This window comes from Pagrus pagrus (genome assembly GCF_965226575.1).
Source record: "Pagrus pagrus genome assembly, chromosome: 2".
Lineage (NCBI taxonomy): Eukaryota > Metazoa > Chordata > Actinopteri > Spariformes > Sparidae > Pagrus > Pagrus pagrus.
In genome coordinates this window covers 25,234,320-25,261,782 of record NC_140186.1, presented here as the reverse complement: position 1 = coordinate 25,261,782, position 27,463 = coordinate 25,234,320, and the positions used below count along the sequence as shown (strand labels likewise).

Sequence of the window (27,463 nt, the reverse complement as noted above, 5' to 3'; positions counted from 1 at the left end):
ACACTAGGGGTGTCACACATGTGCTGCGGGAAGATAACAGGTTAGGCTTCATGTTTGGTTTCATTTTAGCCATATGTGTGATGTTGGACACAAATACAGCTTTAAAAAAAACACAAACCACAAAGGTTTAATAAACAGGAAATGTATATTTACAATCATTCACAGTTCATTGAGTACAGGTAAAGTGACATTTTGGAACACAACAAAATGTTATGACCATCCTAGAAATGATGAGTTAAATTACATTCATATGCTTAAATTATTCAATTTACTAAGAAAATGTAAAAAAAAAAAACAAAAAAAAAAAACTTGAAACACTGGCTGCAAATTAAGCTTAACAAACTCAAAATTGATCAATATCAATCCAATGAAAAATGACTGCAGAAGTAAGAGAATGTATTATATGAAGGTTATATTAAAGGTGCACTATGTAGTTTTGGGGTTTTAATCAGAAGAGAAAGATCTTCACTGACTGATTTTTTCATGACTTAATAAACTGAATAAACAAACTGACCTTAAAAGGCAACACAGTTTCATACTGTTCTACTTTGTTTATATTTGGCGGACCCTGCCACCTTTCTAGCTTCAAACACTGTTCTAGGGACCTGTTTATTCAGTTATGGAAAAAATAAATATTTGTATTATTACCTCATTAATATTGTAAATATTAAAATTCTGACTTCGGATCTCTTCTCCAAAACTACATAGTGCACCTTTAAGACCTTCACAGAAAAAGGTCACAACTGCATTTCTTATTACTGTGCATCATGTAACTGGAAAAAGTGAAAGTTCATCAGTATTTCATTTCCAGCCACCACCAGGCCTTGAAGTCTGAGCGTGGACAGGCCTGACAGCCCGGCGACTTTAATCAGTTTGTATGCGTGGAGGAGGGGACCTTCGAGTGGTTGCGGGGGGTGTCCTCTTTGATAGCTGCAGCACGGACCCTGCCGGTGTCTCTCTGACGTCTGAGTATGGTGGCATGCTGTTTCACCAGAAATCGTTTATCTGAGCTGCTCTGTGAGGAAAAGGGAATACAAATTTATAGACAAAACCTGCACACAGATAAAACTGAAGAGCTTATCACACAAATAGATCCCAGTAGGAATGATCCACTTGCATCAACCAAACAACTGGGTGTAACTCAAATATTTCCTTATCGTCTGTCTATGACTAATTTGTGAGCGTGTAAGTTGTCTGATGACATGTGACTTACCATAACCAGCATGTCTTTCAGTCTCTCAATGGCCTTCTGATTGGCTCGTCCACGTGACACATACGAGGTTAAGATTATACTGAGGAGACAGAATGTGTTTCATGTTGCGTTCAAAGACCAACAGATCAGATAAAAGTACTGCACAACAGCTTGTATTAACTGCTGATCATTACTTTTACACAACACGCACACAAACTAGATTGTACTTGTTCTTATTCAAACTGGAAAAACCCGTCGCACTGTAAATACAGAGCCAACATCTGCATAAACATGTAGTCTCTTGGCATACTTACACCTCAGCTAGAATGAGCGGCAGGGCGAAGGCCTCGGAGGAAAGGTAGCGGACAGCGGTCTGTGCCGGGCTTGGGAGACTGGCCACACACACTCCTGTCACGTTAAACATACTTTCTCCATTTCCAAATGGACCACAGGAGGACCTGAAGGGTGAGCAGGAAGAACACAAGATGAGCTGCAGAAGAAAATAAAGAGAAAAAAGGGATCTTTCTTTCTACTGCTCAAAGGGCAAATATGTGTTTATGTTAACAATTGAAGAAAGAAATTGAAAATAAACACTGTTACATGTGGACATTAAGTTCTCTGGTTAAAGTAAAATGTTAAAAGTTACAGTAAAAAGTACATATTTATGTCTTGTGTGTAGAAGTTGAAGCCCAGAGTGACTGCAGCCATGACGAGACCGAGCAGCAACATTAAGTGGAATAAAACGGAGGAGCTGGAGCCTCGAAAAATCTTCTGCTCTGCCACACAGCACCGCAGGACCGTGAACTGAAGACAGTGTCAGAGAGAGACATGAACACTGTTGGAAAACGTTCAAATACACTTGTTTGTCAATGAGCCTTTTGGCAATCTGTCACTGCAGAATCATAGACTGAGTCAAAGGAGGAAAAAAGGACATAATGAAAACAGAGAATATGCAGATGTCTTACTTGCAAACCTTTGCAGGACACAAAGAAAGAAAAAAATCAGGAATGATTCAAATATATCAGTGTACATTATATAAAGAAATATTTTGACATTTTGGGAAACTTCATTCCTTTTTCGCCGAAAATAGAGGAGAAGATTGGTACTGCTCTCATGTTTGTAAGCTAAATATGACGCTCCAGCTGGAAGACAGTTAACTTAGCTTAGCATAAAGACTGTAAACAGGGAAAAACAGCTAGCATGGCTCTGTCCAAAGATAACAAAATGCACCTACCAACACCTCTAACATCCACTTATTAATAATTTATTTCCTTTCTGCATAATCTGTAAAAAGCCAAAGTGTAGAGCCAGCCCAATGCGCCACACTGTTTGTTGTCCGGTTGAGGTGACTTAATGGAGTCCCCACATCACAGCAACAAAAAGACTCCGGGAAGTCGCTGCAGCTACCCTATCAATCGTCCTGCACACAAAAAAGTTGATTTGTCAGTATAATTTTTTTAACTAAACACATAATAACATCCAGCTGATTGTCAGAGTCTTGATCGTACCATCGTACTTCTAGATTCTTCCTATTGAGTCATTTAATCTGTATTATGATATCAGGATGGCTTTTTGGCAGTTGTTTTTGTTTTATCTATTAAAGAAATATAACTATTTATTATTATTTTAAGGTAATTTTTCTTAAATATTTTGGGACGTTCATGCAAGTACAGGTTGTTGAACTGGATTTAAACGTTAAGAGAGATAGTTGACCAGCTCATGTGTAGATTGTCCACTTTCATAACTCAGGCAACCTTTTTGATGTAGAACGTGGCCATGAGTGTGACAGTTCCTATCAGCGGCAGCAGTGGGCAGTAGTAGACGCCCACCCAGGACACTGTCTGACTATACACCAGATCCAAGACGTTGAACGGTATCAGGAAATGCTGTTTCCCCAACAGCCGGGTCAACAAGGATGAGGGGTACTTCTCCTGCAGTAACCTGTCAGACAGTTGGTACAGAGAGTTAACTGTTGTTGAATGTGTTCAAGACACTCATTGATTTTTCCATTCAAACCACAAGAGAAAGTAACTGTTGATTGTAAGTAAACCCACTTCCTGGGGTAGTTCAAGAGAAAGGCGTTGCAGAAAGTGGCCAGGAAGTTGAAGTTACACAGCTTGTACATCTCTCTGCCAAACTTGTTCTCCCGGCACTGAAAGAGAAGCACACATGAAAAAACAAAAGATTTCCAAGCTTCACTTTGCACTCGATGTCTCATTAAAGTCTGTAGGATGTTGAAACACAAATCTCTCTCAACTCACTGGCTGACTTTGTGTTGTATTGAAGACAAAAAATAAGTAGATCCCCAGTGAGGCGAGCTTCAAGAAGATGCTCCTGAAGAAGAAGCCAGAGTGAGTCCAAACAGGTGTGTGTTTGTGTGTGTACAATTAGGTTATCCTGCGTTAATCTCCCCTCACCTCACAAGTGTAGCATTGACCTGCATGGTGAAAGAGTAGTCTTCAAAAGATGAGATCTTGCGGAACATGTGGGGGAGGAACAGGTTGACAAAGGTGATGGTGATGGGAGGAAGGTACTCGAGGACCAGACTGACCATCCAGTGGTGCTCTATGGAACTCTAAGAAACACAGTCAAGTGTGTAAGATATGAAAACCTTTTCACTAACACACTGGGAGAAAACCAGATGTTCAGCATCAAAGTTGTACCTCATCCTGTGATGTTGTCGTGGCGAAGTGGATAAGGTAGAAGGCTCCACCCAGCAGAGAGATAACGAGCAGGTTGAGGATGAACCTGAGAAGGTAGAGACGGACCTTCTGTTGCAGTGTCCTCTGAGCCTCGCGCAGGGAAAAACTCTGCTCCTCCAGGAACAGCTGAGGACCAACAGAAGAAATACAGGAGAACCTCTCCACTGTGACCATCTACATATAGCAGTTTTTTTACCAAATTAAAACATATGCACACACAAAAACAAGATTCATACAATATATCCACATGGCAAACCTTTCCTTCCTTAGTCAAGCATTTTCACAGAAACATAAATTGCAAATTAGAAAGTAGGAGGACATACATTTGTGTTTTTCCCCCCAAAATGCTTCACTAGAAGAACAGTATATCAAAGCAACATAATGTAGAAGTTGGCATTTGTGTGATTTGGCGCCCCCCACAGTATCTGAGTGCAACGCCACTGTGATAAATACAAATCCCAGGTCTGTAACAATCATACGTTTACATGATGTTAGAAAAAGTCAGACAATTGTGTTAGTCCGACTGAAATCAAATTTCTCAAAGTCGGACTAACACACCCAGATAATGCAGTTGGAAGTCAATTTACTCTTTCATGTATTTGCAGAAACAAGTGATAGCTGAGACAGAGACACCATTCACCCTGTTACAAGACACTGTACCATCAAAATGATTTTGAAGCTGTTATTCTAAGGTTAGAAAATCACATAATGTTGCTTTTATAACTCTTTACATTGAGCTTTGGTAATTTATATTTCACTTTGAACTGGTAGTACATAGGGCTGCAGTGATACACTGTTTTCAAAGTATAGTGTGATATGAAAATTAATGATTGCTATACTGTGTACATTTACTTATCCAAGGTATTGAATTCTTGTGTGTTAGTGGTATTACTAAATAGAAATGTTCAAGTTTATATTAAGTTAAGACCATATTTTGTAAAATAATAATAATAATAATTGTGTAAAACCATATACCATGAGACTGTGCTATTTTTCAGATGGTTATCATATGTGAAAATGTCATACCGCTGCAACCCTAACCCTGTATTATACATAAAGATTAGAAACACAAGGACAATGTTGCTTATTGTGGCCTTCAATCATTACGGAGGTAAACACAACTTTTTACTTTAACACTAAATCCTGGACACTGGACTTAATAATTAATACAAATAACCAGTAGGGAACTCCATAAAAAGGTACTTTGCTCATGAAAGAGAGGTGAGAAATTAAAGGAAAAACCTAAATATAGCTGAGAGAAGAAACATAACCAATGCATATGTTTCCTTACAGGGCATTAGGATGGGAACTGCTTCTTCACAATTTACCAGCATTTGGCCAGTTACCATGGTAAATTACAAAAGTGTTATCATGCATGCAGTTACTGCACGTGCAGCCATTCACCTTGAGATCATTTCTGATGAAGCTGCGTTTGAGAGTAGCAGAAGCAGGGTCCTGGATGGAGAAGTCCCAACCACAAAAGATCTTGTAGCTCACATTCACACTGTATCGCTTCCCAAGGATCCAGGTGTGCTTGTAGCCAACCACCGTCCTATCAGAGATGTTTACAGATGAACAGATTTAATATGAGAAAAATGGCTGATGAAACTTTTTTATTCTTCTGCAGTTGTATCCTCACTGACCTGCGGATCACCATGATGAGACTGAGGAAGAGGATGGTGAGGATTCCAGCCAGGTACAGCAGAGGTGTATTCAAGCACGGCAAATTCAGAGAACCACGAGTATAGAAACTGAAGAAGACTGGAGAACGATCCAGGTAGCCCTGCAGAGAGGAGGAGAGAAGGTACATTGCAGTAAAAGCACATAGAAAACACACACACACACACACACACACACACACACACAATCAATCATACAAACCCTTACCGATCCCAGGAAGAAATCCAAAACAGAGTCATTGCCTCCAAACCTCAAAGGTGCTGTAAAATCACAGAGAACAACATAACATAGTTTCTGTGGGTCTACTGGGTCTGAGTCTACTTTGAGTTGTGGTTCATTTACTGTAATCTCTCATTACAGCTGACTCACCATTGCTGTTGCCCCTGCCGTAAAATGTTGTTGGCCCCAGAATGAAACCCCCGATAAGAGCACAGTGGAGCAGGTTCAAGTAAACCAGATATCTGAGGAAAACAAAGTAAGCCTTCACGCCGACTCCAAACCTGCCTGGAACAGATCAGTGACGGTCAGGATTGCAATAAAATACAGTGGAAATTAACGAAACGGGCCTTATAATGTACTTCAGGCCCTTCTTACCGTTGATGGTGCGCAGAGTGTGCTGCCATGGCATCAGGCCTTTTAGAGCTCCTCCCATCTGTGCCAAAACCCTCTTCATGTTGATGCTCTGGCTTCGCCTCCACGACTCCCAAAATCCAATGTTGCTGATTTGCATCCTCCTCCTGTCCCTAATCAGCAGCATTAATATGATATTTAATAAATGCATGAAAACACCATGAACACAATATTTGATCATAAAACACAGCATGAAGGCGAGGCAGCTCATTTTTTATCTCTTTACTTTCTATGAACAGCTTTTTAAAAAGGAGGCAAACAAACACTTCCTGGGCAAATATTCAGACAGATTTGAAGGGGCACTCGACTGATTTTACACATTAAGATCAGTGTACTAATCATGAGAGTACAACAAAAAACTGTTGTATGTTTACTGTGGCTATAGTGTGAAAAATGACCCTGATGATGTTGTTGTCACATAATCTGGGTTTTCTCAGATTGACTTTGGGACTGATATTGACAGAAAGACTGCAATATAAACTGGAGGTGTGGATGTGTGAAAGGCATGGGTGTTTACCAGGCAGGTAGGGTGTAATGATAGACGCTATATGCAGTGGCGGGCTCGAGATGTTTGAGGAACATGGGTGAAAAACAATAAAAAAGGGCACCAGCTGTATGTGGAGCGGCACCCGTGTGAAGAAAGTTGTGATATAAAGTTATTTTCTCCACTTGAAGGGCACTTTATCATGTTTCATGTACCATAGAGGCATCCAAGGGAGCACTTTAGATGTGTTTTTTCGAACATGGGGACACCAGGGGGGCCAAACCTGGAAGTGTGGACACTACACTCAACAGAATTACAAGATACATTTGAGAGGACATGAGACTTTTCCCACCTATTGACTAATCTTTCCCTTTTGCAATCTGAATTTAACATCTTCAGGCTCCTCAAAAGTAAGACATCTGCAAGTTAACATGGTGCAAGCAAACAATGCTTCATTTTATGAGTCAAAAACCCCAAAAAGGTTGGGATCATAGAGGGATACAGGTAGAAAAATAAATACAGTCCAGGTTTATATCAGTCCCGGCGGCATGGGCGGGCATTGGCGGGCCGTGCCCGCCCACAGAGTCAGCCGTGCCCGCTCTGGGCTGGAAGCTGTTTATTTTATTTGGGTTTTGTTTATTACCTCGGAGTGGCCAACCCTCTATTATTCCTATCTCGATTTGTCGATCATACAATTCAACCAACGAACGAAGGAAACGTGCTGGCCAATTACAGGTGATGGGGGGGCGGGTCACTGAGTCATCCTCATGAGAGGGTAACGCTGTTAGTACTTGACGTTCATGGTCGCAGTTGCTCATAGAGTCGCTAGTTAGCTGTGGCGTTCGCATGGATTAAAGTTCTCCGTCGCTACGACGGACTTCCGTCATTCAAACTTAACAGAGGCGACTTGTGAGATCAATGTAGATCGGAGAACTGTTGGCTGATGTTTATTGACAGATTGTCACACTCTACAGCCAATGGTATCGTTAACAGTGTGCTCGCCTGACCAATGACAGTGCAGTGACCCACACAGGGCGGGATCTCAACACGGAGCGGCGCTAAAGTTTAGCTGCTTAGCTAGCAAGAACTCGTCGCGCTGCTACGTTATCAACTGACTTTAGTCAGCACGTGAGAACTCGTCTGACACGGAGAGTCTGCTGTTGTGTGCTACATGTGTGAAATAACAACTATAGTCTGGACTTTGTCTGCAGTGTATCTGTGTAAACGGCTTCATTCAGCGTCTCTCCCTCCCCTCTGGCACCGTGAGTTACCATGGTTACAGCCCTGAAACTTTATACTGATGATCAATAATAAGCTTTTGGTTAGTTTGACTGTACAGAGTCATGAATGTAGCCTGATTGTAGCTCAATGCTGAAATCTTGTATTATAACATATAGAACAAAGCCTCAGAGCTTCTTTGATTATAAACAGCATGTTAGTGATGACAGAAAGTGATAACTCGCCATCAGACTGACAAGGCTGCAGAAGTTGCTGCTTGTATGATGTATTTTTCTGTTAAACGATAAGAGGCTCACTTTAAACAATATTATTAATAATAATAATTAATGATAATGATGATGAGAAGAAGTAGAAAAATAGCGTACTGAAAAGTTCTGTAGATGGTTGATTATTTGAAAGAGTAAAACTTGATAGAATTTGAATAAATGCTTGAGTTGAATAAATGGACACAGTACTACACTATTTTGTTTTTTAGATTTTGGGATGAACTGCCCCTTTTTAGTAAGAGGAAAATTATTTCTCCGCACTGTAGGAGTGGTCACAGAGCCATTGTTCAGCCTGAAGCAAATAAAATGTAGGTTGAAAAAGTTTGCCCCCCTGAAAAAATGTAATGCCCCCCCTTAAATTGTTTTCTGCAGCCGGGTCTGGTTTATATTAAGCTATATATTGTGCTGCAGTAGGTGGAAGCATGGACCTCCTCTACTAGAGTGTCACAGTAGAATGAGAAGAAGCAGATTCGAGGATTGTGTGATAGGCTTTCCCACCTGGCATCTCTCTTCCCCTGAATACACATAACAAGGTTCTTGAGTGGCTGTGTAGACGCCTTGTCTTTGGGGCCTCTGGACAGGTGGCCATGGCTGATGTTCTCCCCTGGTTCTTGGCCACCCTGGGAGGCCTCGCAGGCTTCAAAAAGACCATGCGTGCTTTGCTCGAGTCGGCTGGCCTGGATGCTGGGCAGCTGATCAAATATCTCTGTCTGATAGTACTCACAAGAGTCTGACGACAGGGAGGAATGGATGCTCTCATCTGTGGTGAGAATGACATGTTTGTAGGTTAAAGTCAATGTTTATATCCAACGTGTTTCACTTGCAGAAAAATGGTGAATGTGGCAAATGTGTGAAACCCAAATGTATCCAGTTTACAAATCATAATGAAGGAAAAAGAGAGGAAAGCAGCCAATGTTAACATTTGAAAAGCTGAAACTGGCAAATGTTTGTTTTATTTTATTCAGTCTCTTGACTAATTATTTGATTGTTCAATCACTTCAGCGTCTGTAGATTTGATTTGTTTAGTTTATATCTAATTTTCTATGTTTTTCAAAGTGATGAAATGTAAGTTCATTTACTCAAGTACTGTACTCTACAGTTTTGAGGTACTTTACTATTTGCTTGAGTATTCCATTTTCTGCTACTTAATACTTCCCTCCACTACAATTCAGAGATAAATATTGTACTTTCTATTACACAACATTTATTTTGATTTCCACTATATTCATTTCGATATTTAGTCACTTGTTTCTTTGCAGATTGCATGCTGCGTCAGAGCAAAACAAGAGTGTTTTTTAATTTATTTTTTTTATTCGTAACCCTCCCTTTCCGGATGCAAAACAACACCAATTCCCATCATTAGAAAAATGCTGAATATCAGATCAAATAACTGATCAGGCCAATAATGGATCACTCCTTAGTATACACAAACAGTATGTATAATGTGCTTTTACTTTTAATACTTGAGTACATTTATTGCCAGAACAGTATTTTCATACTCAAGTACATTAAATATCAGATACTTTAAGACGTTTCCTTAGGTAATATTATTATTATGGATGACTTTCACTTTTACCAGTTATACTGTGTTTTATAATGAAAATCTAAACTTTTACTCAAGTATGACTTTTGGTTACTTTTGCTGCCTCAAAAATAGAGAAATGTCCATTCGACAGTACGTCAGGAGGAGTGGTCCTGTGATCAGAAACCTTTCCAAACACAAAAAATGCAGTAATCATGGCTCTTTGTTCCATTTCGTAGGAAACTATGCAAAGGTACAGTATATTATGTCTGTAAGTGTATTACTTAGGATAATCCTGCATAAATTCACACAAACACAGTGTCATAAGTACAGACACACTGATGAACGAGCAAGACGTTCTCTCTCTCTCTCTCTCTCTCACACACACACACACACACAAACACACACACACACACACACACACTTAGAGATAATAATTCCACAGCCACATTTGAGTTATTTTTCTGTTACCTGACATGAGTCTCATGAGGTTGACAGTATCGCGCTCCTCCATTTTGCTCACTGTACTTCCTCTTTAATAACAAACACGTCTTCTCACTTCATGTGAAACAGCAAACATCTCTACCAGCGCTGCCACTCAAAGTTCTAAAAAAAAAGAAAGTTACTTCCGCAATCGGCATCAAAATACCCCTGCTTGTGGGTCACAAGCTACACACACTGAAGTGAAGACTCCTGAGCAGCTGATCTGGAGTTGGTGTTATTCCTCAAAGGGCCCTGTTGGTGCGGCTCACTATCTGGCAGGTGGAGCAGATGTACGTATAGTCTGTCCACACATACACTCACTCTGACAGCGCAAAGGAAATCACATGACAGGATGCTGTGAGAAACAAGTGCTGCATTAAGTGGCTGAAAATATCGCACCTGATTTCATAGCATTACAAGGAGCGCTCACACATACACACACACTGGACGGAAACAAGAAGAGAGGAGACAGTCTTGAAGATCATAATGAGATGGTTTGGTTGAGGTTTGGACACTTACTGTAGATGGTAGTAACAGAGACAATGGAGCTTTTTAGTGTTGCTTCATATGTTTAGATTCACAATTTCATGTTGTCCTCTTCCAGTACTAACAAATGATTTATATGCAAACTGATCTGTTTTCAGAGGACTTTTTTTTATATGAAATCCACTAAGGAACAGTTCTAAATAAACATTTGGTTTGAATTTAAACTGTAAATTTCAATATTGAATATGATTTGACACCATTTTAAAAACAAACAGATAATCAGCTAAATAATCATCATCTGCCCTTTTCTCTGAATCTATCTATCATGTGTGTGACAGTAGACTTGACATGAGCTTCACTAAGCAGTGTTTCGTCATTCGGAAACTGATGTTTGGTCCTAATGTATGAGTTGATGGAGCAGAAAGGCTCTTTCCTCCCACTTGCTACACCACAAAGACATTTGAGGTTTCCAGTTCCATTTAGAAAGAAACATGAGCAGAGGTTTCTTAAGTATTGTTTCGACATACTAAGTTTCAATTTTACTGAGACTTTTAAAGCGTACATCATACACAGATATGTGTTATTTGGGAAAAATTGTGTCTACTGCAGCAGACATCTGGCAAGTAGGGGTGGAAAAGGTACTCATGTTTTAATTATGTAAAAGCTATAACTCAAGGTAAAGATACAATCAGTAAAAGCCCTGCATTCAACAATTCCCATACAGAGTTACTGGCAGTAAAGTGTTATTATGCAGCTCTACTATGACTACCTTTGTAATTGAAACATGAATGTGAACATAATAACAGATGGGTTATGGGCGTGTACAGGCCTTCTTCACAGGAACAGCACATCTGTTACAAATAACATTGATGCTTGCTCTGTTTTGTGTGTGTCTGAAAGTGTGCCTGTAAGTCATGACAGTGTGACAGATTGTGTGCTGCCTGAAGTTAATGGAAATGCAATTCAGCCATTATTAATTTTATGATTTACATTTGTGATTATCCTACTGTGACATGTCAAAAGGCTGTCTGTGAAAAAGAGCCTATGGAGGATTGTCCATAAAATGTCCACACTGGCAGCAAAATGTCAAATGGCCTCTGTATGACTTTTTTTAAATTATTTTTTTAAAACATGCACTATGTAGTTTTGGGAAAAACAATTCAATCAGACAACAAAGATGTGTTGTCCTCATTGACTGATTTTTTTTTTTATGCCTGAGCAACAAAATAAACAAACTGACCTTAAAGGACAACACAGTTTCATACTGGCGGACCCTGCCATCTTTCTAGTTACAGACAGTGTTCTGGGGACTTTATTTCAGAACAGCTTGTTTATTCAGTTATGGAAAAGATATATATTTCTGAGTTTACATCATATATTAATATTGTAAATATTCTAATTCTGAGTTTGAATTTCTTCTCCGAAACTATATAGTGCCCCTGTAAATCACATTTTTTGATGGCCTCTCACTTGGCAGTAAAAAGTCAAATGAATTTGTACAGATAAGACAGGTCACTTTAACATCCTCGGGCTAGTCAGTAGTTTTTAGAGATAGGCTATGTGTGGGCAGGTATGTAGCCTACAGGTGGGTCACGAGGAAAGACCAGGGGACTTGGATCCATACAGTGCTTCACACAGGTAGCTAGCTACTGTACTGTTTGTATTACCTCTTTAGGCTTCACCATTTATCTTCATCAGATGTATTGTCTACTTTCAGTTTACTTTGTTTGTTTGTTTTAACTTCCTGTGTAGACTCACCACACCACTTTTACGTCATGCAAGCGGTCATTTACCAAAGAATTGAAACACTGACCGTCTCCACAAACTGTCTGTATACTTTTCCATTGTTTGTGTAGACAAACACCGGTAGAGGGATTTCAAGCCTGAATAGGACTAAACCAACAGTGTCAACTCTGCGGGGTTCAGATTTACGTTGTCTCGTTATCAGTACAGGGTCATACCGGTGAATATGTCCAGATTATAGATGTATTGGAAAGAGTGAGAAATCTTAACGCAATAACCAGGATTTTCCCATGTTACTGCCCTCGGTTTTACTGTTTCGTGTTGAAAAAGTACAAACCCAAACCCCTCTGAGAGAATGGTTTTGTCCTCCGCTGTCCGGGTGCTCGTGCACACTAGTTTTGACTGACACACAAACGAGCTCCCACTCAACGGGTTTGTCAAGCCACAGAACTGGTGAGTGGACATTTTTTGTCAGTCTTTGTCCATGTTTTAAGCTGTTCTTTCGCTTCGTGTAGCTACCTCTCGGTTTGTGGAACCGCAGGTGTGTTTTTACCTCTGAAGTAAAACTTTGTCAACTTCATGAAACTCAGTGACAGGTTGACAAGCTCGCAGCCAGCCGCTGGTGGTCTCCTGATAGCTCACTTGTCAAGCTAGTCGACAACAGACAACAACACAGGAGAGGTCAGTGTTTTAAATGGAAGAAACCTCTCTAACTCTACCATAAGTCGCTCTGAGATGTGATCTTAATCAGAGGTAAAGCCAGAGTAATTACAGATTCACTATTTCGGCTGAATGAGCTTTTGTCCTCTATTGTGCAACAGCAGGCTGGTTTGTTGTAGTAACTACTACTCTTTTCAAGTGTTTTCCCTATCTCAGAAACCTTGAGTATAAACTCTTATACGTAGATGGAAAGATTTGTGCCACATCTTTGTGTTAGCACAGAGGTTTCCAGTTTCTGTCACGCAGCCGACTCTGAGCCTATAATTTTGTGTCCTTCTTTCTGAATGAATGCGGAGAGGCGTGCAGTATTATGGGCCCCAGAGTGCAATAACACTGTAATTGTGTGTATGCACATGCATGCCTGACTGTGTTAGTTCAACAGAGTCGTGTGAACTTGCATGTACGTTTTCTCTTTTAGTAGCCTGTTCTCTGCTTTTCTGGTGTTGTCTTTTTTTAATTTTATATCTGCCTTACTCCAGAAACAATTAATAACTTTACTTCCTTTTAAACCCTTTAAAAATTGCAGGTCTGCGCCTTTAATCGTCTCCATAATATAACTCCCCCTTTCCTGAGATGCCTTACTCATAACATGAGGGTATTAGAATACAAGTATCTCTGATGCCTTGTTTACTGTAGCTTTATGCCTCCTGTCTCCCTCCATTGTTTTTTCTCAGCACTCAGGGAACTGATGGCCATGCAGTTGTTGAAAGCTGTCAGAGCAGACAGATTCCTCTGCAACCCTCCCTTCCCTTTACCCGTATGCCTTACCCTCATATCTGCTGATAACTGCTTTCTGGTGTCTGTTTTATCCACTGGGAAATGTCTAACCATGTATACGATGTAAGGCAATGTCTTCATTTGTGGACAGGGATGCCTTCCTCGTATTTAGGCGATGCTGCTCCTCTGTACGTTTTGCAGTTCTAGTGGACTTTTTGTCCTGTTTTATGTCATTATTGTCTTATTTCCCTTTTTTAAGGAAGAATATTCTTCCCATCTTTAAGTCACATTGAGACAATCTGTATTCTGTCAAGCTTCTCTTTGTTTTCCCAGCATATTTTATTTGGCAGTGGCGCAGCTCAACCCTGACCCCCTGTCAGGCTGTGTTTGACTTTTGTCCCACCCCCACAATATCCTGCTCTGGTTGTACAGTCTCAGAGGACAGCTTCAATATTTGTTATCGCATATACACACATTAAAAGTAGACACAATAAGTCACTATGGGGCTAAACACACAATGTGAGAGAATGACTAGCCACCCCCAGCATTGCAGCAGTGCGTAAAGATTTTGTGTTAGCTGTTTGCCCTGCAGAAATGAGAAACTGGCATCAACAAAAACAAATATATGGAAAAAGGAAACTCTTACGGAAAGTGTAACGTGATCCTGGAAAGCTCAGCTAATGAGAAAAGTATGTTTAAGAGAGAAGAAAAAAGAGCAGATGTGTGCAGTAGATTGCAGCAACAGGGCCTGAAAAGAATTAGCTCGACAAAAGGATCCAGTTTGACGGTGGTAGAAGGACATTTTTGAGCCGTTCAGTCATTTAGGCTACGTGTTGGCTGTTTTTCAGAGCTGCACCCTACTTCATGCATGCAGCTGACATCATATTCACTCAAGACCAGAATCAGAAGACCTTCACCCCAATCAAAAGCCCTGGTCTCTGCTGTAACTAAAATACTCACATATTAATGTGTGTGTAATAATTGAGATACACACACATTATATGTTGTCATTCGCCCAGTAAACATTACAGAGGGTACTTATATTAGACACAATCAGCTATTGCATCTGTGATGTGGTGGATGCATTTTCTGCAGGCTCTTTGCAGTGAGTGCACAGAGTATGATATTGACGTAGGAGGCTTTTACTGGGAACTGAACATCCCAGCTTGGTTAAGCAGTAGTTTAGTTTTAAGGGGAATTGGGTAAGGGGACTTACCCTGAATGAGTCAACCTCTTGTTTATCTCTAAGATCCGTGTGCAGTTTAAGGGTTTGTTGAGTTTAATTACTGGTTGACTGTGGGATCAAGTAGCAGCTGTTCATATAGATGTAAACAGTCAAGAATACTTCTTTGTACTACAGAGTAATAAACCCTCAGAAAACCCTCAACTGTCCCGCAAAATCCTAAGAGGCTCATCTCTGCTTGGCACTACTGTTTCTGCAGTGGGTGCATGTAAACAGGAAGTGGATGTGACGTTTAATTTACCGTAAGCTATTCTCGCTGGGAACTTTCTACATACAAAAATGCAAAGAAAAAGAAAAAAAAGAAAAGCTGCAACCTGACTTTTTATCACAGTGTATGCAGTTTTATTTTTGGGAAAATCAATTGATAATTTAATTGATGATAAAATATTTCAAGATAAATTGCTGTGTTTGGGTAAACCAACAGTTGAAATACCAGGGAAAAAACATATTTTGAATATTTTTAACATAAAAATTCTATTATGTTTAGTAGTGCAGCACAATATGGTAAAAAACGTTTTTCTTACATCTGGAGAACAGGATGTGTAGGATCTCTGCAGCACTACAGTACTTCATTATACTGCAGCTTATTTGATTTGGTTATTGCACTTGGCTTGTGATTTCAATATTATTTAAATTAATTGTGCAGTGCCAATGTTTATCCATTTATATACTTTTTGTTTTGTGTGTAGTGTAAAGGGACTCCAGCTTGCATTTCATTGTGAAACTCTGTGTTGTAAAATGAACCTTGAAATCCTGTAAAAAATTATGTCCATACAAAGTCCTGCTCATTTATTCGCATCATTGCCCACAATGGCCTCATAAACCCAACAGAGCCACAAGAGACAGAGCCAGTATAAACAGTAAGGCAAAACTTATCTGTAATGTCTTATTGTATCCACGACTGTGCAACGCCTGTTAACTGTGAAGTATGTGGATGAATGATCAGATCAGCAGTTTTTTTTTACAACTCTATTGAGAGCAATCATAAAGTAACATTCATAGTTGTTGATTGTGTTTTAGTTAATCACAATCTGTTCTGTGTCGTCAAGCAGGGTTAAATAAAATCTAATGATTCACTAATGAATCACTGGATTCAATTTTCTTAAAGTCCCAAACACTTTCTAATTTTGTTTTATGACTTCTGTGGTCATGTTTTGAAACAACAGGACATGTCCTCTCTGATGCTTTGATGAAAGTTTATATGCGGTTGTTGCACTTAACTGAGGACAGATTTTTGGACTGAAGTGAGTGCCTTTAAAAACGCACACACAAACACACACAGGAACCAACATGCTTCCTCTAAACCTCCCATATGACCCACTGTGACTGACTGTGAACACTGACAATGCATCTTTCTGTTTCTCCGGCCATGAATATTCATTTTACTGGTGACACTGCGCCTTCTGATTCACTCTGACCACAGTCCTGATCACAAGCAGTGTCACAATGGAGCTGTCATGAGTCCGGACAAAATGACGTAATCCTTTATGAGAACCATTGTCATCTCAAAGTGCAAAAATGGAAGTTGTTTTTCCATGATGACTGAGGTAATGACACCATTTACACTTTTATTCTTATCAGATACAGATTATTAATGCAAAGTGTTAATGAGACCTGAGGCTGGAAAAAACACAATTTTCAGTCCTCGAGGTTTGTTTCCTCACTGTGCAGTCGAACGTGTGCGCAGGACAAGCAGTAACATGACATGGCTGTTCAAATTCCAAGACAGCCTCCCTGCATTTTTTCCTTACCTCTCACTCCCTCTCTTCCTAGCGCCCCGCCTCACAATCCTTTTCCCCTCCTCTCTCAGGTAGAGGAATAAACGCCATGGTGGGAGTGGAGAGCAGGTCTGAGCAGGTGAGGGTGTGAACCCTCCACGATTGGTCAACAAAGGAGCCGACGGCCGGTCGTATCTAGATTGCTGGAGGAGAAGAAAAATGGCTCGAAACGTTAACTTTGACGTATGCCACCCTCTCATGGAAGCTGGACTGGAGTGAGTGTTTCAGTAGTCGTCTCTTTTTCCTTGTTTTCTTTCTCCGTTTTCCTGCTTGCTGTTTCAAGACTGTCAGCTCACCTAGCGCTGCTTTACATGAAGGCCATGAGGAGGGTTAGGAAATAAGTAACCGAGATGACAGGATTAGAAGTACTCTTTGATATCTTGTTCGACATTAAACAGGAAGGCAGATCATAATGCAGTGTCCCAGGGCTTTCACTTACGTTTTTAAAGTTATATGACCAACTACTAAGCTCCACTTCATTGTCCTCACATAAAAAGACTCATGTTTGTTTGGTTAAAGGATAACTACCGTTTTTTATAACCTGGACCTTATTTCTAGCAAACTATATGGTCATTTACTCACCCAGATAACTTTGGTGTCATTTGAAGTCGTTCGGACGAAATTAGATCCAGCGTAGCGCCGATATATCCATATAATGCGAGTAACGGGGCATCAACACACAGCCTCTATAACGCATTATCTGCCACAAAACTAGTTCATTTCACCAATAATTTGTTACGATATGCTAGTGCTATTCCCCTCTGAGTCCGGGCTCGTCCGTTATCAACATCCGGGGTCAAACTAGCAGTAGCAGCTACAGGTAAACAAGCTGGGCTGTCGCGGGTGCGCGCGCAGCTCAGAGACGACATCTTCCAGGTCAGAGGTAGTAGATCAACCTACAGACCCCGGATGTTGACAACAGACGAGCCCGGACTCAGAGGGGAATAGCACTAGCATATCGTAACAAAATATTGGTGAAATGAACTAGTTTCGTGGCAGATAATGCGTTATATAGAGGCTGTGTGTCGATGCCCCGTTACTCGCATTATATGGATATATCGGCGCTACACTGGATCTAATTTCGTCCGAACGACGCCGAATGACACCAAAGTTATCTGGGTGAGTAAATGACCATATATTTAGCTGGAAATAAGGTCCAGGTTGTAAAAAACGGTAGTTATCCTTTAAAGCATATTTGAATATGTGTGCGTCTATATAGTCTCTGTCATAGTGTTTCCATGTGAAAACAGCACAAGCCTGATTGGCCTCTGTGTGGCCCCTTTTCTTGTGCTATCAGTCCTAACCCTAACCCCTAACCCCTAACCCCAACCCACTAGCCCCATTCACACTGCTGTTTGCATGCGGGGATCCTGCGCCAGTTCTCTGCATCTGCCTCTGTGTGAAAGTCTCAGATGCGGCGAGGGGTGAAATTTCGCTGCGCCTCCGGAGGTAGTGTAAAAGTACTAAGTCAAAGGGAGCTGGACTCGCTGTATTTTCTTGTGATTTTTCCCTCTCGCTTTAAAAAAACAGTCAGTCCAGTTGGCTTTGCCCTGTTCATCGAGATAGCGCAGGGTGGGAGTCACACAGAAGGCAATTTGGGCTGCCCTGCTCACAAATGAATGAGAATGACTTCATAGGGCTTTTTTGTTGCAGTTTCCCCCCATGAGAGTACTAGTGCCTGAGTCAGAAGGTCATCAGGTTTTTATCTGCGGCTCTCAGAGCACTCTTGCGAGATCTAACCCTTCTAAACTTTCTGAGCCTGTATCGCCCTCTTTTCTTTCTTTGTGTCCATCTTCATGTCCACATATCTCTCTGTCAGGAGTCCAGTGGATGAGGAAGGTGTTCATGACTCGTTCAACCAGCTGATAGCAGAGCAGAGTCAGAATGGAGGACTGTCTGAAGCCTTCGAGCTGCAGCAGCTGCAGAGAGATCTGGATGAGGAGGGTCGAGGTACTCATCTGCATTTGAGAGCACATAGATTCATTCATTCAGAGGGCTGAATTTCTACAAGAGATAGTCATTGATATTGTAAAAAAAGACTAGATAAGATCTGGGAATTTGTTTATATTATGATAAAGGTCATTTTCTGGCTTTAGAAGCTACAAAAAATTAAATGCTACACCTTTTGAACTGAAAAAACAGACAGTTTTTTTGGTCATCATGTCCATACATCTAAGAAAACTCAATTTAATCACTTTGTGTCTATTTATAAAAAATCCCTCACAACAGAAAATGTATTAAAGTATGCCATCATATTTAGTTTTGTATGTCTTTCCCAGCAGTAGCAATATTTTCCATGTGTTTTCTTTAAATTTCACAGATGACATAGCTTACCTGTCCAGCCCTGGAGGCAGGCAGAGGCAAAGCGACACGGAATTGGAGGATGACGAAAGACAAGCAGACTCCCTCATAGCTGAACGTTGGTCCTCGGCCACCTTGAGGGTCCTGTCCTCCATGCCCAGTCGCACCATTGGTGAGTCCTGCCGAAGGCTGGTGAACATTCTGATGCAGGGATGACGATACATATAGAGAGATTATTATAAAATGGCTTTCGTGACAGTCAATCTCTCATAGAGCTCATTCAGTGGACACTCTTTGGCTAAATAGCGCAAATACGAGCTATAAGCAGGAAACCTGGACACTGAATGAGGGGTGCAAAAGATGATTTAGATTTTTTTGTACTGTAGTATTACATTTTAGGGACATGCTGAGCTTATAAGTGAAAAGGATTTTTGTGCATGGTTTAATTGTAGATGTTTTGAAATCATTTTGTCCCTCTGAGGTAATGGGAGTACACCCAGGCTTCTTGCATTACAGACGATGAAGCATGAAAGTTCCTAACTGAGAAAATTAAATAACAGTGATTTTTGTAAAATATTTCTTCCAGCTAACCTCTTGACTCAGCAGCACTAATGCAGCCTAATGTTATAGCCTATAGCTCAGTTCGTGCTGTAGGCCTGAACAGTCCCCTGGGGGCGATGGAAACTTTACCATGCTTTGTGGTTTGTTGACACCAATTCAAATGTGCAGTTCCTGAAACCTTTATTTTGTTGTTTCTGTCAAGTTTCACAACATATGAAACACTGTATGTGCATCAATAATCATGCTTATTGAAAGCGCCTTGATTGTAGCAAGGCTGTAGTGTTGCCACATGTTGAGCTCCACTATAAAAGATAAAAATAGATGTTTCAGTTGAGCAGAGTTTCATGGGGAAGCAGTTTGTCTTTCATCTTCCTGTCAGCATCTGTGGCTGGTCAGGTGCTTCAGCTTGTTGACTGCTTGATAGCTGTTGGCTGATTTCTTTTGCTGTGCCGCATGATGTATCTGAGGAAACACGAAGTGGGAGATAACGGTTTATCTTTCAGTACTTCCCTTCTGCAAACAACCACATGAAGTCAAATAAAGCTAGGCATTTGTTTGTCATGAGATGAGTATTTCATTCAAATCTCAGGAAATATTAGGGATAGAGATGACATATCTTGAAGCAATTACCTTTGGGTGCAACAAGAAAGAGAATTCACTGTTGGTGGAGTGGCTTCGAGGCAGTAAATGGTGATGAACCCGTCTCTGAAAAGTCTGCTCCTCTCTCTGTCAGGTCGTAGCCGGGGAGCCATCATCTCTCAGTACTACAACAGGACCATGCAGCTTCGAAGACGCAGGCAGAGCAGACCCGCGATTCGAGACTTCTCTCGCTCTGCGAGGCCAAGCATACGAGGCTACGGGATGGAGGCAGACACTACAGACGCAGAGGAAGCAGAGAGTAAGGAGAATGGTGTTCACTGATAAGACAGTAGAATAAAAATGTATCTCACATGTCTATAATGTAAGAGACGCTGCCCCTGTGTGTGTTACAGGGAACAAGAGGGAACGTTTGGTGAACAACCTGCAAAACCTGTCAGTGAGCGACAGAGTCAGGATGCTCAGAGGGATGCCTCTCAGTGTGGCTGAGAAGAGTGAACTCAGGTAGATGTTGTCCCTGTTCTCAGTATTCCCATTTAGATAAAGTATGTACTGGTCTGAACGTCCCTCCATCTCTCTCTCTGCAGGACTTTAGCACTACAAAAGGAGAGACGCTCACTATCCAGCAGTAAGATACCTTGTTGCAGTCGGCTCAAATATTACATCATCATTGTAAGTCTCTTACACCACCAGAAACATCTTTCTGTCTCCTACTTCCTGTTTTTCATCCCCCACGAGTCCCTTTGCTTCTGACAGGGCTTCTAGATACTGTACTGTTTGTGTTTTTAGTCTCCCCTTTATAAATAAGGCAGACAATATAAACGTAAGGGGAGACACTGCAGGTGAATAGGATTTTAACAAATAGATACCACCATGAAATTCCCCCAGTTGGTTACTTGCATTAAGACAATTATTTTTGGTTTTACCAGTTTTCTCTAATTTTATGTTTAGGTATGCATTTGAGGTCTTATCTATCTAACATGTGCTAGGTTGCATACATCTGCAGGACAGAAATCTGACAATCATTGGATAAATCCAAGTTCAAAATCTGATTTCATGTTGTTGATGTGTTAAAGTCAAAGGTTTTAACAGAGGGAATCTAGGATTTCTCTATAAATCCATAAATCAGAAAATACTCAATAGCTATTAAAAAAAAATAACTTTCACTATGTTTATATGGATGAAATGGTATATAATGAGGCTATGAATTATATAAACAACCCCCTCAGTTAAAACCTTCAGAATATCAATGGGGATTACAACTGGGATGGTTTGGTGAATGTACATAAGTGGTACTGAAGTGGAGATTTCTGGCTCTGGAGTACGAGGAATAAACTTTTTTTAAGGAAACGGCCTTTAAAGATGTGTATTGTAAAATTACACATTCCATTCATAAATGGTGATTATGGTAAACAAGTTCTGTTTAAATATAATATTAAGGCTACCCTTTGTACAAGGGTAACTCAGGAACAGTTTCAGTTTGTGTTCTCAATCTCATATGAAATCATCTCATCTGTCTAGACATTATTGCCTCATGAGTGTTCCTGTTTTCAGACACTGTTGATGAAAACTAACTGTATGCTCTGAGAATAATTAAAGACTTGAATTATTATAGATTCTTTTAAACGATTAATAGCTCACAGAAACACACACATAATAAGATACATTCTTCTCTAACTGGGTGTCAGTGGGTAGCACAGGAAGTAGATGTTGTCATCAAGCCAGTGTAATCGCTCAGTTGCCGAAGCATTTACAGCTCTGAGGGTGTGAGACTGAGTCAAACGTTTAAGAATAAATGACAAACGTGTACTTTGCCTGGAGCTTTATTGCTACATTGTGAGTAATTCTCAGTAGAGTATGGGTATGTCTCTGTGTCACTATTTATTTTTTCTTAATCACTGTAATCTTAAAATCTACAATAACTTATTTTCATGTATTATTGTTTTTTTCCCCACACCCCCAGGCTTTCAGACAGAGCTGGTACAGCTGGCTCTCCTTCCTGCACTCCCTCCAGCTGTGGCAAGTGGCGCTCAAGAGAGTGAGTGGGCGTTTCGGCACCGGAGTCCTCTCATACTTCCTGTTCCTTAAGACCCTGCTCTTCTTCAACATCTTCCTGTTCCTGGTGACTGGTGCGTTCCTTGTGGTGCCTCAGGCAGTGCACCCTCCAGTGCTGCCTGCGGGTAGACCCTTCACTGGACTGGAGTTCCTCACCGGAGCGGTAAGCTGTGTGCTGTGGTATTAGTGAAACACCTCTCACACATTATGAGCCCTTCGTTTTTAGACACGCCAAATCCTTGATGTGCGTTCAGAAGCTTCAGACCTTTTATGATGAATTTCTGATAATAAAGCCATCTTTAATGAGCTGGAATTAGAGTCCTCCTCCACTAATAAATTGACTTGGTTGTTGTTCCTTCACTTGGATATTCAGTGTGACTGTGTTTTGATGTTTAAAATGTGTGCATTCAAGCAAGACTTTGTGAAATCACAACTAGCTTTGAAACCAATTATGGTCCAATATGCAAGTTACACAAGTGTGATGTGCACACACTCTGAGAATGTACTTTTCCGTTAAGCAGGAGACATTTTGTGTCCACTGGTTTAACTTAAACAAAAAAAAACAAAAAACGTATTCACAAATACTGGATTTATTATTGAGGGAGAAGGAGTAGATTTATTTTTAAGAATTGTTATTTTTGTGGAAAATATCTAAATTATTCATATTTATGTATTTAAACATGTGTGGAGGGGATCTTTAAGTCTCAAAACAGGTCAACAGGGTAAATAATCATGCATGTCTCTGTAGGTTTTGACCCAAACCTGATATAATAATGTTACATAGATGACTCTCTCTTGATTTCCTTTTGCCTCAGGGTTATTTCTCAGACACAGTGATGTACTATGGATACTACTCTAACGACAAACTGTGCAAGAGCGACAGGGATGATGTTGGAGGGCAGAATATCTCTGTATCCAATGGAACCAGGCAGGACTGTGTGTCGAAAAGCCACTCTTACAACATGCCTCTTGCGTACTTCGTCACCATTGGAGTGTCTTTCTTCGTCACGTGTATCATCCTTGTGTACAGGTACAGTGGTGTTTTTTGAATAGACGACAAAAAAGGCATGTCTAAACACAATCTATACCACATATAATGATGGTTTTAAATGTAATTATATCTGATGAAGCATGATAATTGTCCAACAGCATGTCAAAGTCGTTTGGTCAGAGCTTCCGAGTTGACAAGTCTCACAGTATCTTGGCCATTAAGGTCTTCTGCTCCTGGGACTTCAAGGTCATTAAGAAAACCTCTGTCAGGCTCATGTCTGAGAATATCTGCATCCAGCTTAAGGTATATGTTAACACACACACAAACACACATTTTAATTTTTAAACACACATTGCATGCATTAATGTGATGATTTAATACTTTTATTCCTCTCACAAGTCCCTTCTCTCTCTTTGCTTCCCTCCAGGAGCTGCTAGCAGAAGTGAATCATAGGAACGTCATGAACACTGCGTGCCAGAAGCTCTCGAGGCTGATGGTTCATGGCCTGGCCTGGGCTATCTGCATAGGCAGCAATGCTGCCTGTGTGTATGCTATTTACCACATGCACGAGGTGAGGCAGGGTTGTTTTAGGGTCCAAAATTTAACATTTACTATGGCCCAAAATTTTTATTGGTGGATACTTAGACTTCAGGCTGTTTTTGTTGAAGCAGCTATTAATACATACAGTCCTTGCTATTTCAAACATACAACTGATCCGCTACATGGTTGCTTTGTTCATAACAGTACCATCGACATATCTCTTTCTGTTTCTACTGTAAAGTGAGCATCCACATTAATGGCAGGACCCAAGGTTTCACAGCAGAACATTGCATAACAATGACATGATCAATGTTGTTGACTTCACCTGTTATTATTTTAATGTTTTAGCTTTTAAAGAGCATTTTATCTGATTCTCATTGTCTCTCTCCCAACAGAACCTCCGGTTAACTTCTCCTAGTGCCAACAAGGACCCTTTGCTGCACGAGGCAAGCCTGCTGGCTCCCCCTGTGGTGGTGTCCCTCATCAACCTGCTGCTGCCTGGCCTCTTCAACCTTGCAGCCTGGATGGAGGACTATGAGTCGCCTTCTGTACGCACATACGTTGCCATCGGCAGGTACAAGCAGAATGACTGGATGTTAGAGGTTTATAGATGCCAGAGTTTGAGAACGTGTCAAAGAGATGGTTTGGTTGTTCACGTGTTGTTTGCTGTCTGCGTTGCTAGAAACTTGATGTTGAAAGTGAGCATCCTTGGAGTCCTGTGCTACCACTGGTTGGGTCGGGTGGCTGCTAATCCTAATAATAATGAACTGCAGGTAAATTAAGTGATGACACTCAATTTTTACTTTCATACTACCACAGCTGGGTTGAGGAATAGCAATAACCTATTAATTTGAGTTTATGTTGCTAAAGATATTATATGGCTTACTCTGCTCTGTCTCCAGTGCTGGGAGACTTTTGTCGGCCAGGAGCTTTATCGTTTCCTACTGATGGACTTCATCTTCATTCTACTGGACACCTTATTTGGAGAGCTTCTTTGGAGGTTGGTCATTCATAACAAGCCCTCTGTCTTTCTTTGACTCATGTAGTTTTAAAATTCATTCTCACTTCCTAAGAACTCAAGCCTGTAACCTCACTTAATTATTTTATTTGTCCTGTTCTTTCTGTATTAAACCATCTTGTTTCTCCTCCTGTTGTCTGCAGGTTGTTCTCTGAGAGGGTGCTGAAGAGGAGGAGGATGCCGGTGTTTGATATCGCCAGGAACGTCCTTGAACTCATCTATGGACAGACGTTGGCCTGGTACAAAACTACCTGTTCAGATGTACACATAGTTAACAAGTCAAAGTCTTTCTGGGTAATGACTTGGAATATAATGTTTTTCAGGGTGGGTGTTCTCTTCACTCCTCTCCTGCCTGCAGTGCAGATTCTCAAACTCTTGCTGCTGTTCTACATTAAGAAGGTACTTGAATGGAACACAATCCTGTTGAAATGCTAAAAAGAAAACTGACATTTTTTTAAGTTTAATTTTTTAGTACATTTTATCCTTTAATTTCCTATTCTGTTTAAATGTTATGGTTAAAATGAAACTCTGTAATGGCGTGCCTATAGAAACTCCCAGCCTATTGGACAGCTTCCGCTTTTAGTCACCTTTAGACCCTGGATCTGTCTGTAACAAATGTTAAAGCTCTGATGTCTTGAGCATGAAAGAAACAGTAGCTTGACAACAAAACCTCATTGGACTTCCTCAGATTTCTGTCTTCTGATAGCTGTGATGGAAGCAGTGACCTTTGGCCCCGGCCTGTGTTATTTTCTCCCCACAGAGCAGCGTGATGATGAACTGTCAGGCCCCCAGGAGGCCGTACCGAGTCAGCCAGATGACCACCATCTTCATAACTCTCCTCTGCTTCCCCTCCTTCCTCGGCGCCTCGGTGTGTGTCACATACACCATGTGGAGGTACGCACACAAAAATACAAATTTTCCTATTGAAGTTTGACAAACAAATCATCTTAACACTTTAAACCAGTATACATTTATACTGTATAATAGATAATAATAATAATAAAATACCAAATAGATTGCTGATAAGTTTTCTCCATGGCCATGGTAAAATTTACCTCACAGAAAGGTCAATAAACGAAGAGTCCTGTGTGAGCAGTTTGATACATACAGACTCTTCCTTCTGTCTTCAGCACAAAGCCCTCCACGTCGTGCGGTCCCTTCCGCCATCTCAAAACGATGTTCCAGGCAGGGAAGCGCTGGGTGGAAGATCTGGAAAAAGACAATCCCAACCTGTCCCCACTGGCCTGGGCTCACTCCTATCTGGTGGAGCACCCGTTCTTCCTGTTCGTGGGAGCAGGCATCTTCCTGTGAGTACACACACACATAAACACAGCTGCAGCTGGGTGGTCCAGTGTTGCGGCAGATCAGAGTCAATGTGTGCTGTGTCTGTCATGAAACAAGTAGCAGTACACCATTATACTGCATCATTATTAAAATCGGTGTTGGTTATATTGATCTGATTCTTTCCATCAGGATCGTCATTTACTTCCACAGTCAGGTGGTGGACGGTCAAAGGAAGATTATCAACTTACTACAGGAGCAGATAGAAAACGTAAGACTCCACCTCCATAAAGACAGCTCTGTTTCTCAGTCTATGTAAGATTACGATAAAGCAGGATAAACTTGAAAAATGTTTTCATCTCTCTGCTCAGGAGGGAGAGGATAAGAAGTTTCTGATAACTCGCCTCCAGTCGATCCATGAGCAAAAACGAACCCCCGCTCGAAGACTCACGAGTCAGGTAGGTTTTTGCTGCTCTGGTGCTTGAACTGCTCTTCTACTCTATATGCTGACCTCCTCTTACCGGCTATGTGTTTGCTGTTTTTTCTCTAGGACTCCGGCTGTTGAGATGCCTCCAGTAGACAAGCTTCCTCAATTCTCTGAGGTCTGGAGAAATCTTAAATCAGTGTGGAAATTACTGGAATAATAGCCAGGGAAGGGCACCTGTATATATGACCAAATTCACATGGTTTGTGCATTTTTGCAGATTTTTAATTTGCCAAGGATTTTATTGGAGGGAGAGTTTTGTAGAAAGGAACAATGTGGAAATATCAGGTGAAACTAAGCTATGTGCTTTATACAGTGCTGTGTATAGATGAAATGCCTGAACTCTTCAGGAAGTTAAATGTTACGGACGGACAAACAGAAATCTTGAAGCTGATATTATCAGTTCACACAGATTTCAATCATCTCTTGTAGAAGCACTTTTCATATCAACTGTGAACAAATTGTTTTTATTCTTATTCGTGCTACAAAAAATTATGTAGTCTCCATTTGTTTTAAATGCTTTTAATTTTTAAAGTAATTTTATCAGTTTATACTGTTTGTTGTAGATACATTTTGGATGTTGTGGGTGCAATTATGATGATGTAGAAAATTACTTTTTGTTAATCCATGTGATCCATGTTTTTGGGGACTACCACTCCATACTTTTCTAATTAAATTATGTTTTATCATATCAGCTTGTATTTGTATTTATTTGTGCTTAAGTCAGGTGTGGTCACAAGAAAAACATAT

General features: G+C 40.7%; 2 protein-coding genes across 5 annotated transcripts; one reads left to right on the top strand and one right to left on the bottom strand.

Moving 5' to 3' along the window:
• Positions 1-146: 146 nt before the first annotated feature.
• tmc8 (transmembrane channel-like 8) lies at positions 147-10,490 on the bottom strand. The gene is made up of 16 exons (XM_084366310.1): positions 10,187-10,490; positions 8,692-8,953; positions 6,169-6,317; positions 5,944-6,078; positions 5,782-5,834; positions 5,538-5,677; positions 5,299-5,446; positions 3,856-4,020; positions 3,610-3,767; positions 3,454-3,526; positions 3,247-3,344; positions 2,947-3,133; positions 1,851-1,996; positions 1,507-1,650; positions 1,214-1,292; positions 147-1,015 (listed from the first exon to the last, which is right to left on the bottom strand). Exons 1-16 carry the CDS (start codon positions 10,227-10,229, stop codon positions 869-871), a joined length of 2,127 nt encoding a protein of 708 aa, XP_084222436.1. The 5' UTR covers positions 10,230-10,490; the 3' UTR covers positions 147-868.
• Positions 8,937-27,407, top strand: tmc6b (transmembrane channel-like 6b). 4 transcript variants are annotated; one of them, XM_084366279.1, is made up of 21 exons: positions 8,937-8,958; positions 16,918-17,100; positions 18,705-18,835; positions 19,206-19,358; positions 20,481-20,645; positions 20,740-20,848; positions 20,932-21,016; positions 22,308-22,562; positions 23,215-23,429; positions 23,549-23,693; positions 23,818-23,961; positions 24,326-24,504; positions 24,613-24,703; positions 24,833-24,930; positions 25,092-25,187; positions 25,272-25,347; positions 25,709-25,842; positions 26,079-26,255; positions 26,422-26,500; positions 26,601-26,687; positions 26,780-27,407. In XM_084366279.1, exons 2-21 carry the CDS (start codon positions 17,045-17,047, stop codon positions 26,792-26,794), a joined length of 2,490 nt encoding a protein of 829 aa, XP_084222405.1. In that variant the 5' UTR covers positions 8,937-8,958; positions 16,918-17,044; the 3' UTR covers positions 26,795-27,407. The 4 variants fall into 4 exon arrangements, with proteins under 4 accessions (XP_084222405.1, XP_084222402.1, XP_084222403.1 ...); XM_084366276.1 differs by lacking the exon at positions 8,937-8,958 and adding an exon at positions 12,839-12,880; XM_084366277.1 differs by lacking the exon at positions 8,937-8,958 and adding an exon at positions 12,953-13,108.
• The last annotated feature ends 56 nt before the right edge of the window (positions 27,408-27,463 follow it).

Excerpts from the sequence above, each read along its gene's own strand:
- tmc8 (XM_084366310.1), bottom strand. The coding sequence starts at position 10,229 with ATGGAGGAGCGCGATACTGTCAACCTCATGAGACTCATGTCAG. Across the intron at positions 5,835-5,943 it reads CGGCAGGGGCAACAGCAATG|CACCTTTGAGGTTTGGAGGC; the intron begins GTGAGTCAGCTG and ends GTGATTTTACAG. Across the intron at positions 3,768-3,855 it reads CGACAACATCACAGGATGAG|AGTTCCATAGAGCACCACTG; the intron begins GTACAACTTTGA and ends TGTGTTTCTTAG.
- tmc6b (XM_084366279.1), top strand. The coding sequence starts at position 17,045 with ATGGCTCGAAACGTTAACTTTGACGTATGCCACCCTCTCATGGAAGCT. Across the intron at positions 23,694-23,817 it reads ATATCTGCATCCAGCTTAAG|GAGCTGCTAGCAGAAGTGAA; the intron begins GTATATGTTAAC and ends GCTTCCCTCCAG. Across the intron at positions 26,256-26,421 it reads GTGGGAGCAGGCATCTTCCT|GATCGTCATTTACTTCCACA; the intron begins GTGAGTACACAC and ends TCTTTCCATCAG.